This window comes from Etheostoma spectabile, chromosome 20 (genome assembly GCF_008692095.1).
Source record: "Etheostoma spectabile isolate EspeVRDwgs_2016 chromosome 20, UIUC_Espe_1.0, whole genome shotgun sequence".
Taxonomy (NCBI): Eukaryota; Metazoa; Chordata; class Actinopteri; order Perciformes; family Percidae; genus Etheostoma; species Etheostoma spectabile.
The window spans coordinates 26877099-26890089 of NC_045752.1; the positions used below are offsets into that span (position 1 = coordinate 26877099).

General features: G+C 46.9%; 1 protein-coding gene and 1 long non-coding RNA gene across 3 annotated transcripts in view; one reads left to right on the forward strand and one right to left on the reverse strand.

Annotated features, from left to right (window-relative positions):
- Window positions 1-12991, reverse strand: part of hectd1 (HECT domain containing 1) — a 59322-nt gene that overhangs the window by 13050 nt on the left and 33281 nt on the right. For both annotated transcript variants that reach the window (XR_004326847.1, XM_032499788.1), the window contains exons 23-28: window positions 12297-12407; window positions 11505-11671; window positions 10320-10496; window positions 6661-7626; window positions 3377-3598; window positions 2114-2247 (exon numbers count right to left, since the gene is read on the reverse strand). Coding sequence is in view for 1 of the 2 variants with exons in the window: in XM_032499788.1 (XP_032355679.1) it covers window positions 2114-2247; window positions 3377-3598; window positions 6661-7626; window positions 10320-10496; window positions 11505-11671; window positions 12297-12407 (1777 nt within the window). In the remaining variant the exon portion in view is untranslated. The remainder of the gene's footprint in view (window positions 1-2113; window positions 2248-3376; window positions 3599-6660; window positions 7627-10319; window positions 10497-11504; window positions 11672-12296; window positions 12408-12991) is intronic.
- LOC116669753 (uncharacterized) overlaps window positions 313-12991 on the forward strand; it is a 23725-nt gene continuing 11046 nt past the window's right edge. The window contains exon 1 of the long non-coding RNA XR_004326850.1: window positions 313-325. This is a non-coding gene — a long non-coding RNA (uncharacterized LOC116669753). The remainder of the gene's footprint in view (window positions 326-12991) is intronic.

The window sequence follows — 12991 nt, forward strand, 5'->3', positions numbered from 1 at the left end:
ATATACAATGTACACACATATATACACACACACACACACACACACACACACACACACACATATAATATATAATACCAGATCCATACTTGGCGCCTGTATCGATACGACCGACAGGGCTCGCCTGGCCCTCCTACTCTGGGGGGGGGGGGGGTTCTCATTCACCCAATTCGGTATTTCTTCATGACGGGATGAAAAAGCGAATCTGTGGATTTTTATTTGTCTTGCTATCAGCGGTACTGCAGAAGTAAAATATGCAGAATTTAGTGAATCTACATCTAAAACATTCAGTTTTTAATTTGTTCGCGTGGCCCTTGTGGAGGAAAAAGTTTATTTTGTATTTTTGATCCTTGACAACAGCTGAGTGGGTCACTTGTATAACTTGTTGATTCACTGTTGTATAACTATTATTATTGTTTTGTGTTTCATTTATCAATTATATAACCTGTTTTGTCTTTCATTTATCAATTATATAACCTGTTTTGTCTTTCATTTATCAATTATATAACCTGTTTTGTCTTTCATTTATCAAATTATATAACCTGTTTTGTGTTTCATTTATCAATTATATAACCTGTTTTGCTCACATATCCTACTCATGCTTTGACCACGGCTTTCCATGGAGCTCATGTTTTGAGAGACGGCGCTCCTGTTTTTGAAACGTGGTTTCGAGGCAGGTGCGCCGGACTCACGGGACCGGCTGGGAGCGAGGACTGGGCCCCTCTCGCTCCCACACTACCCCTCGTTTGTTAAGAGAATAAAAAGACGCAGAGTCCCTCGGTCCGACAGAGTCAGCTGCGAGTCCCGTACGGGACGTCCAGCCACGTTGATGCTAGCTCTGTCTGGACTGACGGCTCCCCAGTCCTGTGTCCAGGTAAGAGCTCTGGAGTAGAGTAATAATAATAATACATTTTATTTATAATGCCCTTTACATTTCAAAAGGAAATCTCAAAGGGCTACAATTAATAGGGAGTTAAAAACAGTTTCCAGAGTACAATAACAATTTACAGGCAATAATAAAACACCATAAAACTAAAATTAAAACAATGACTGTTTAAAAGGCCTTTTGAAATAATAGTGTCTTTAGGCCCTTCTTAAAAGTCTCCACAGTTTGTGGGGCCCTCAGGGACTCTGGGAGGGCGTTCCAGAGCCGTGGGGCCCTCAGGGACTCTGGGAGGGCGTTCCAGAGCCGTGGGGCCCTCAGGGACTCTGGGAGGGCGTTCCAGAGCCGTGGGGCCCTCAGGGACTCTGGGAGGGCGTTCCAGAGCCGTGGGGCCCTCAGGGACTCTGGGAGGGCGTTCCAGAGCCGTGGGGCCCTCAGGGACTCTGGGAGGGCGTTCCAGAGCCGTGGGGCCCTCAGGGACTCTGGGAGGGCGTTCCAGAGCCGTGGGGCCCTCAGGGACTCTGGGAGGGCGTTCCAGAGCCGTGGGGCGACTGCCTGGAAGGCCCTGTCCCCCATAGTAGACAGTCTAGTCCTAGGTTGGAGCAGGCGGTAGGTGGAGCTGGAGGAGCGGAGGTTTCGTGAGGTGGGGTGTGGGGTGAGGAGTTCACTGAGGTAGGTAGGGGCAGTTCCATGAATGCACTGGTGGGTAAGTAGACAGATTTTGTATTGAATTCTTTGTTTAATGGGCAGCCAGTGGAGGGATTTCAGGGATTTCAGAGTCTACTCTGCACCACGTACTGAGGGCATGTCTGTTGCATGCTGTTTGCTTTGCTGTTCTGTGGGACATAAAGTGACACATTTATTATAAGCAGAAAACAGTGTGTGTGATGATTGACAGTGTGAGTCTGATACTCATAGCTGTGCTGTATCCTGTTCATTTTAGCAGAAAGCGGCGTTTGAGTGTGTTGACAGTGTGAGCCGGTCCAACACATCTGGACTGTATTTTGTGACAGGGTAAAGGGACAATTTATCCTGGCAGGGGGAAAAAGTAGTCGACCACTCCGCGATCCTGTCTAAAGATCTTCACAAAACAGCCCTGATCCTCACACACACACACCACCCACACACACCACCACACACCCACACACCCACACACACCACACACCCACACCACACACACACACACACACACACACACACACACACACATAAAGGAAGAGAAAGGTGTATTACCAGGACCTCCTCGTACTCCTGGTCCTCCTGGTTGTCGTCTTCGTTCTCGTCGTCGTCGTCGTCCGGCTCCGGGAGGTCCTCCTCGTCGTCCAGCTCGGCCAATAGCGTGTTGGCACGACAGCTGTCCAGGAAGTCTGCAAGGTCATCAGAGGTCAAAAGGTCAAACAGAGGCTAGTTTGGCGCGTACATACGATGTACCCGACATTTTACTCCCTCATCCCACAATGCAACGCAGTCATGTTTGCCCTTCAGAGAAGAAGAACCCACGAAACAGTGGAAATGTAACACACACACACACACCACACACACACACACACACACACACACACACACACACACACACACACACACACACACACACACACACACACACACACACACACACACACACACACACACACACACACACACACACACACACACAAAATGGAGAACTTACTTAACCCTTGTGTTGTCTTAAAAATCAACACTTTTGTTGATGCTTTTTATCGATGTTTTGACTTTTTTTGACGTTTTCAACACTACGTAACACTAACTTATTAACTTTAGTTTTACAGTTATTTTTGGAATTTACGGTCAATAAACCTCATTTATAGGAAATTATACCTAATGTTTGAGTTAGAAAAGCAGAAATTAGGAATTATTGAGACTAAATTAAAGGAATGGATGTTGATGATAATCACAGACTGGAATATGTCAACTTTTACTCAACACTATTTCAACAACACTTCACTTTGTTTTACAATGCTATAAAATAGAATAAGACCCAAAATTAATGAAAGTAGAGATTTGTACTTGGCAAAGAGCGTTGGAATCAATCAAAGCCAAGGACATGAACTGAATAATTAATAAGTTAGTAAATAGTTAGTTGATGCAGGCGGTGTGTGTGTGTGTGTGTCTGGGTCTGAGTGTGTGTGTGTGTGTTTGTGTGTGTGTGTTTGCATGCATGTGCGCGTGTGTGTGGGTCTGAGTGTGTGAGTGTGTGTGTGTGTGTGTGTGTGTGTGTGTGTGTGTGTGTGTGTGTGTGCGCGCCTGGGTCTGAGTGTGTGTGTGTGTAGGTAGGTGTGTGCGCATGCATTGCATGCATGTGCGCATTTGTGTGTGTGCGTGCGTGTGCATGTGTCTGTATGTTTGTCTGTGTCTGCGTGCGTAAGTGTCTGTCTGTCTGTGTCTGTGTGTGTGTGTGTGTGTGTGTGTGTGTGTGTGTGTGTTGTGTGTGTGTGTGTGTGTGTGTGTGTGTGTGTGTGTGTGTGTGTAACCAACCATAGAGCGAGAACTCTGCCTCCTGGCCCGTGTCGCTCTCGCTGGACGTGGACGTCAGGCTGGTGGTCAGCGTGTTGCTGAGCAACTGGCCCACCGACAGACCCGTGGTTGCCGTGGCTACGTTATTGCTGCTGGTTACTATGGAGGTTGACATGGTAACAGTGGAGTTGGTGCCGGTGGTGGTGAGGTTAGGAAAGCTCTGAGCGCCCATGAGAGGAGAAGCTGCAAACAGACAGACAGACGGGGGCGGTTAGTCGGAGACAAAGCAGCTGCTGATTGGCTGGAGGGGGCTGCCGATTGGCTGGAGGGGGCTGCCGATTGGCTGGAGGGGGCTGCCGATTGGCTGGAGGGGGCGCCATGCTGGAGGGCTGCCGATTGGCTGGAGGGGCACGATTGCTGAGGGGCGTGATTGGCTGGAGGGGGCTGCCGATTGGCTGGAGGGGGCTGCCGATTGGCTGGAGGGGGCTGCTGATTGGCTGGAGGGGGCTGCCGATTGGCTGGAGGGGGCTGCTGATTGGCTGGCGGGGGCTCATGCTGTTCGCCCAGTTGCAAAGATTAATCAATTAGTTGTCAACTATTACATTAATCGCCGACTACTTTCATAATCGATTAATCTGTTTGAGTCATTTTAGTGATGTCAGCTTGTTACATGAACTGAATCCTTTCTTTCATCCTTCTGCATTTTTTCCTTCCCTTCTTCCTCCATCTGTACTTCGAGCCGGACCGATATATCGGCGATCCGATATCAACAACAACAAAAATATCTCAAATAAAACATTGAGATAGGGACGTCGTGGTTGCCAGGGAGACAACACAAGGGTTAATCTCCTTTAAATTTGGTGTGATGATAGTTTTTAAGAAGTTACCCCTGCCATCTATATATAATCTCTCTCTCTCCATCCATCTATATATAATCTCTCTCTCTCCATCCATCTATATATAATCTCTCTCTCTCCATCCATCTATATAATCTCTCTCTCTCTCCATCCATCTATATATAATCTCTCTCTCTCCATCCATCTATATAATCTCTCTCTCTCCATCCATCTATATATAATCTCTCTCTCTCCATCCATCTATATAATCTCTCTCTCTCTCCATCCATCTATATATAATCTCTCTCTCTCCATCCATCTATATAATCTCTCTCTCTCCATCCATCTATATATAATCTCTCTCTCTCCATCCATCTTATATAATCTCTCTCTCTCCATCCATCTATATATAATCTCTCTCTCTCCATCCATCTATATATAATCTCTCTCTCTCTCCATCCATCTATATATAATCCATCCATACCTCTATATATAATCTCTCTCTCTCTCCATCCATCTATATATAATCCATCCATCTATATATTTTTTTCCTGATATCTCTCCATTAGAGCATGTGTGTGTAGTTCAGGCCTGTGTGTAATCTGTGTAATAACAACAGAGTGTAAATTGTAATTTCCCCTTGTGGGATTAATAAAGTAAACATCATACCTTTCTCTCTATAGAACGGACGTAGCTCGTTCTGAGTTAAAACCTCTTCCTGCGTTCCCGACCCTCCCCTGGTTCTGCAGGGTGTTCCTTCCTCTTCACATTCAAACAAACGCATTCACTCAGAACTCTGCAGCTAGGATCCTGATGGGTCCTCCACCCACTACCCCGGCCCCCCATCTCCACCCACTACCCCGGCCCTCCCCCACCCTCTCCACCCACTACCCCGGCCCCCCATCTCCACCCACTACCCCGGCCCCCCATCCCCCACCACTCCCCATACCCCGGCCCCCCATCTCGCCCACTACCCCGGCCCCCCCATCTCCCCCACTACCCCGGCCCCCCCCACTCCCCACCCACTACCCCGGCCCCCCCATCTCCACCCACTACCCCGGACATTTTACCTGTAGTACTTTGAGATCTATTGATGAAAAGTGCATTATAAATAAAATGTATTATTATTATTATTATTATTATTGTTGTTGTTGTTGAGCACGCTGCATACGGCTGCCTGGCTGGTTGAGTCACATTCCAGATGTTCTGTTGTGCGTTTGTTAGTAATCTGTTGTATTAATCTGTTGTATTAATCTGTTGTATAGTAACATGTTGTATAGTAATCTGTTGTATAGTAATCTGTTGTATTAATCTGTTGTATTAATCTGTTGTATTAATCTGTTGTATTAATCTGTTGTATTAATCTGTTGTATTAATCTGTTGTATAGTCATCTGTTGTATAGTAACATGTTGTATTAATCTGTTGTATTAATCTGTTGTATTAATCTGTTGTATAGTAACATGTTGTATAGTAACATGTTGTATAGTAACATGTTGTATAGTAACATGTTGTATAGTAACATGTTGTATAGTAACATGTTGTATAGTAACATGTTGTATAGACATGTTGTATAGTAACATGTTGTATAGTAACATGTTGTATAGTAACATGTTGTATAGTAACATGTTGTATAGTAATCTGTTGTATAGTAATCTGTTGTATAGTAATCTGTTGTATAGTAATCTGTTGTATAATCTGTGTATAATCTGTTGTATTAATCTGTGTATTAATCTGTTGTATTAATCTGTTGTATAGTAACATGTTGTATAGTAACATGTTGTATAGTAATCTGTTGTATAGTAATCTGTTGTATAGTAATCTGTGTATAGTAATCTGTGTAGTAATCTGTTGTATTAATCATGTTGTATAGTAATCTGTTGTATATAATATGTTGTATATAATATGTTGTATAGTTATGTTGTGTTAACTGTTGTATAGTAATCTGTTGTATTAATCTGTTGTATTAATCTGTTGTATAGTAATCTGTTGTATAATCTGTTGTATTAATATGTTGTATAGTTATTGTTGTGTTAACATGTTGTATAGTAATCTGTTGTGTAATTGTTATATCTGTTGTATAGTAATCTGTTGTATTAATCTGTTGTATTAATATGTTGTATAGTTATATGTTGTGTTAACATGTTGTATAGTAATCTGTTGTATTAATCTGTTGTATTAATCTGTTGTATAGTAATCTGTTGTATTAATCTGTTGTATTAATATGTTGTATAGTAACATGTTGTATAGTAACATGTTGTATTAATCTGTTGTATTAATATGTTGTATAGTTATATGTTGTGTTAACATGTTGTATAGTAATCTGTTGTATTAATCTGTTGTATAGTAACATGTTGTATAGTAACATGTTGTATTAATCTGTTGTATTAATCTGTTGATTAATCTGTTGTATAGTTATATGTTGTGTTAACATGTTGTATTAATCTGTAGTGTAGCAGGAGAGAACTCACTGGCGGTGCTCATGACGTTGCGGCCCAGCGTGTTGGTGTTGTTGTCGCTGCTGCTGCGGCTCAGGTTCATGTTGTTGGTGGCGTTGGTGCGCGACATGTTGGGCGCGCGGCGGACGAAGGACTCCATGAGGCTGGCCTCCCGCGACGACAGGTTGGGCACGCTGGCGCTGGAGCTCATGGGCGCGCCGGCGGCCAGCAGCGAGCTGACGGACAGCCGGGCGTTGGCCGCCGAGCACAGCGGCCGCTGGGACGCCGCGTCCTTGCCGGACGACTCCGACACCGAGCTGACGTCGGGGGAGCTCACGCTCACCAGCCCCATGGAGATCGCCGTCGCCGGATCCGTGGACGAGTCCTTGTTCCTGGCGTCGTCGCCGCCGGGCACGGGCGTGTCGGCGGTGAGCGTGCCGGAGCTGGACACCGAGCCGGACCCGCCCTCGGCCGACGACAGCACGACGATGGGCTCGGAGCCGCCGCCGATCCCCGCCGCGCCCGAGTCCAGCAGCAGGCCCTCGGCCCGCCGCTCCAGACGCAGGCCGGCGGCGCCCGGCGGCCCCGCGGAGGAGCCCAGGCTGATGTCGGAGGACGAGGCCACGCTGCAGACGGAGCTGCTGCTGCCCTTCCGGCTGGAGGAGCCGGCGCCGCCCCCGCCCAGCGCCACCGCCCCGCCCTTGTCGGGACAGTTATTTTTCACCAGGCTGCTCCACGACTGCTGCTGTGAGGACGACGAGGTGGACGAGGACGAGGAGGACGTGGTGGTGGTGGTGCCGCCGCCGGCCGCCGGCACCGCGGAGGGTCCCACCGTGGAGGAGGCGGGGCCTGAAACAGTGGATGAGACAGGTTTGGGTGACGGCGCTGTGGCAGCCGACTCAGGGTCGTACCCTGGAGCAAGCTTGAGGTCAAACTTCCCTTCAGCGCCCATACGGTAAGAGTTAGAGCCGCCAGAGTCCCAGGTTACATCAATCCAGCCTGGATGGACAGACACATAGGAGGGAGACGGACGGATGGATGTCAGAGACCCGGCAGAGAGAGAGAGAGACAGACAGACAGGTAGAGAGAGAGAGAGACAGACAGCAGAGAAGCAGCTTACAGTCAGAGCAGCTCCACACTGGACCACATCACTCTATCACTGTGGGTCATCATTATTCTCTCATTAAGAAGGCTGGAAAACCCTCCTGTTAGGACACTGTGTGCAGCTCAAAATGAGGGAGGAATGGTAAGAGGGGGAGAGGGGGAGGAAGGGAAAGAGAGAGGGAGGTAGAGAGTAATGTGAGAGGGGAAGTGGGGGAGAGAGAGAGGGAGAAAGAAAGAGGAAGAGAGCGAGAGAAAGGTAAAAGATGGGGAGAGGGAGGGAGAGATACATGTGGGGGAAGGATTCAACCCGAGGATTTTGTTTTGTTTTTGCGCAACACACACACCACACACCACCACACACACCCCACACACACACACACACACACACACACACACACACACACACACACACACACACACCACACACACACACACACACACGACGTTTGATTTATACTAACAACATTTTATGTTGCATTTTCAAATCTGAAGTAAAAAGAGAAGTAATAAAAATCTGAGCAACAAAACTCAGATCCGACTCAAGATGGCGGTAAGTTTCATCTTCTAACATAAGTTGTTGTGGTCTGTCGACATGTTTTTAAACTCCCTCGAGGAGGAGGTTTTTGGTCCAGGTGGAGCGATGAAAGAGAAAAATATGAACACAGTCACAGAAAATGACAATAAAAGCAAAAGTAGAAAAAAACATTTCAGCAAAAGCGTCAAAAGCCACAAAGAAAGAACTCAACAATAACCCTGGCGCATGATTTCTGTCAAATGATAAATCGACGTCTCTCCGCTCCGATCTGAGTAAAAACAGAAACACCGAGAGGAGCGAGAGGCAGAGAGGAAGAGGAAGGAGGGAGAGGAGGAGGAGGAGGGAGGAGGGAGGAGGGAGGAGGGAGGAAGAGGAGGAAGAGGAGGAGGAGGAAGCTGTTATTTCCGATTCCCAGGAGACCTGTTGGGAGAGGTTTGGTAAAAAAGGGAATCAGGTGTTTTTAGATCAGGTCTGTCGGTGCACGATCCGTTCTGCACATGTGCAGATGATGTCATGATGATGTCGTGATGATGTCGTGATGATGTCGTGATGATGTTTGTGATGAACGAGGATTTACGACCCTGCACCATCTGTTCCCATAGACAGGTAAAGAAAGTCAGTTAGCCTCCATCGGAAAGCTAACGTTAGCTTAGCTAACAGCTAATGTGGCTAACCGCTAGCTGAGACAGCGTGTACAAGACCCTCAAAAGTTAAAATAACCGTTTAAATATATAACAGCTGTTACTTGTGCTCATTTAAAACACAATCACTCCATACTTGTCTTTATTATTACTGTAAAGTCTTAATTTAGCTGGAGCTGCTTTTCCCGCCGGTTAGTTTGAGTAACGTTATTTTAGGCTGAATCAAGCTAGCAGCTAGCGGTTAGCCAAATTAGCGGTTAGCTAAACTAGCGTCGTTAGCTTCCCGGTGGAGGCTAACAGCAGACCGTTACTGTGGAACAGATGGTGCAGCGCCGTAAATCCTCTACATCATGACATCATCATGACATCCTTATGACATCATCATGACATCATCATGACATCATCATGACATCATCATGACATCATCATGACATCATCATGACATCATCATGACATCATCATGACATCATCTGCACATGGGCAGAACGGATCGTGTACAGACAAGGTCATCTAGCTGATGGGATCTTATCGAGCTACTGAGCATGTGCAGCTCTCAACAAAGATAGGATAGAAGGGGGATGTCTCACTCTGGAGCTAAAACAGAGACCTAGACCACAGGGTGAGAACAGGATCTGCAGCAATGTGCAGAACAACTACAATATGGTGTTTTTAGAAAATGAAACCATGGAAACCTGTTCTGGTCCAACCTCAAAATACAGTTATGACCCTAAAGATGAGCAGAATATGGGCCCTTTAATAATACTATGGGCCCTTTAATATAATAATAATAATAATAATAATAATTAATAATAACAATAATATTAATAAGAATTTGGGCCCTTTAATAATAAGAATATGGGCCCTTTAATAATAAGAATATGGGCCCTTTAATAATAAGAATATGGGCCCTTTAATAATAAGAATATGGGCCCTTTACCCTAAATTTAAAATGGCTTAAACTCAAATGTGAACTTAAGAAAAGCTTGCTGGCACAAATCTCTTCCCCCAGTCGAGCCTGTGGGACAGAAACCAGGTCCCGGAGTCTCTGACAAAAACCTGAAGCCAAGAAGACGCTATGGACCCGCCGGCCGACCTGGACATTTTGGGTTTTCTGAGTCAAAATTTAAAATAAAAAAACCTCTTTATCAAGGCTACGGTCGTCTTTTTCGACCCTTTTGTGGCTTTTCTCCCCAATGATTGTCACTTTTTTGACTTTTTCTGAGCCTTTGGAAATTCCCGTGGGTTTTCCTGATGTAGAACCTTTTTTGGAAATGGGTCAAATTTGACCCCAAGACCCCAGGAGGGTCAAACATAGAGTCCCTGCAAATGAAAGCGTTAACCTGGTGGAGGACTCCTCCGCTGAAGCTGCAGGATCACTAAACCCTTCGGCTCGTCTGATTCCGGCGTCTTACCGTTGTGGGCCTCCCCGGTGACGGTGCCCTCGCCCGACGGGTTGCCGTCCTGGTCGCGCCACTTCCAGTCGATGCCGCGGACGACCCGCGCCCCCGGGACGATGTACTTCATCACCTGGGAGCGGAACAGGCGCCGCTGGCGCCGCAGGTTCGCCTCCGCCTCCTTCACAGCTTTACCTGACGGAGGAGGAGGTCAGTGGGAGTTATTTGTGGGATTTTGAACACGGCAGATAACGCGCTACACCTCATCCAGGGAATAAACTAAAACTAAGAGTCGATCTGTGACACGAGGTACTGACAAAGAGACAATTTACCCAACCCCCCCCCCCAACAAAGAGATATCCTGGAAATGAAATAAATAAAATGGTTTTTGATACAGGTAATCGTGGCAGTAGTCTAATACAGGCCGGGCATGCCTTCACATACACACACACATATACATTTACACACACACACACACACACACACAACACACACACAACACACAACACACCAACAACACATACATTTACACACACACACACACACACACACACACACACACACACACACACACACACACACACACACAGGACATGAATGCTCACACGTTCACAAAGACAAAAATAAAAAAAATATAAATAAAAAAGTAAAATAAAATCAGGAGAGAATATAAGAACTACAAAAAACAGGATGTTAGTTTACTCCAAAGTCACATTTAATGGGGGGGGGGGGGATGATACGATATCATCACGATACTAAATATAGATATAAAAAAAATGAATGGAAACACCTTAAAATGTCTCAAATCAATCCGTTATACCAGTCTGACCCTAGAACAGCGTGACAGTGTGATGTCATCACGTAACAGGTTCTTTTCGGCTTTAAAGCCGTCGGATGGAAACTTTCACCAGATTTATTCACAGGAGGTTTTTTACCAAACTTCAGATAATTCGATTGACACGTGGATGGAAACTTAGCTCACACACACACCCCCCCCACACACCCCCCCACACACACACCCACACCCACACCCACACCCCCACACACACACACCCCCACACACAAACACCCAAACACAAACACCCCCACACACCACCCACACCCCCACAAACACACACACAGCCCCCCACACACACACCCCCACACCCACCCACACACAAACACCCACACCCACCCACCCAACACCCCCCCCCCCAGCCTTACCGAGCTGGTCCTCGCAGACGGCGGTGACGGTGCCGTACAGCTCCAGTCCCGACAGAGACAGGTAGTGGGTCTGCCCGCTGGCGTTCTTCCCCATCTGTTTGATCCGGATGTGTCTCCACCCCTGCTTCTCCTCCTTGGAGGGGTCCAGGGGCCACGTGGCCGTCGACCTGACACAGGAAACAGCTTACCATTAGCCTCTTAGTGCTCATTCATTCGGGGGATTAAGAGGGGCATTCTGGGTAATTTTGGCGTTTTCCCACTGCGTGGTATCTACTCTACTCTACTCTACTCGCCTGTTTAGGTTTTCCATTGTGATAAAAACTCCCTGGTACCTGTAACAGGTACTTTATGTAGTACTACCTCAGTCGAGGTTCCAAGCTGCTGATTGGTCGGAGAGAATTGACTCTAATCAATGCCGACTGCTGATTGGTCGAGAGAATTCTCATTAACCACTGCAGACACTTTCACTAGAAAGTAATTTCCCTTCTGGTTGTGGCAACACGCCGAGAATTTAACACACTTTCAATGTTGTGTGTGTCGCGTTAGGTCACGGCTGTTGCTATGACAACCAGCCACGCTTGCCTCACGCATGAGGCGGTACTAATCTGCGATGGAGGACGGGGCACCGCGGTCGAGCAGGAACCATTAACGGAAAAAGGCCAGAAAAAGTAAAGTTATTCACAAATGAATGGGAGTCAATGGGATGCTAACAGAATGAATGGGAGTCAATGGGATGCTAACGGCGGGCGATTGCTAGGTAGCATCAAAATGGCGCCGTAGGAGCCGTCATACCCCGGTTCGTTGAGGCTGCAGTCGTCTACGTGGTTGTAGAGAGTCGTCCAGTTCTGACCGTCCTTCGACACCTGGAACACCCAGTTCCTCAACGCCGAGCGGCCATAGCCCCTGCAGGGGGGGGGGGAGGGAGGAGGGGAAGAAGAGGGGGGGAGAGAAGAAGAGGAGGGGAGAGGAGGATGGAAGATAGATGAAATAGAGAATTATTTAATTATTATTTATTACCCGGCGTGTCTCTGTCTCAGGGTGTATGTTAGGTTTATTACCTGGCGTGTCTCAGGGTGTACGTTCGGTTTATTACCCGGAGTGTCTCTGTCTCAGGGTGTATGTTTGGTTTATTACCCGGCGTGTCTCTGTCTCAGGGTGTATGTTTGGTTTATTACCCGGCGTGTCTCTGTCTCAGGGTGTATGTTAGGTTTATTAACCTGCATGTCTCAGGGTGTACGTTCGGTTTATTACCCGGCGTGTCTATGGGGGTGTGTTAAGTTTATTACCTGGCGTGTCTCAGGGTATGTTAGGTTTATTACCTTGCGTGTCTCAGGGTGTGTGTAGGTTTATTACCCGGCGTGTCTCAGGTGTGTGTTAGGTTTATTACCCGGCGTGTCTCAGGGTGTATGTTAGGTTTATAACCTGGCGTGTCTCAGGGTGTATGTTAGGTTTATAACCTGGCGTGTCTCAGGGTGCGTGTTAGGTTT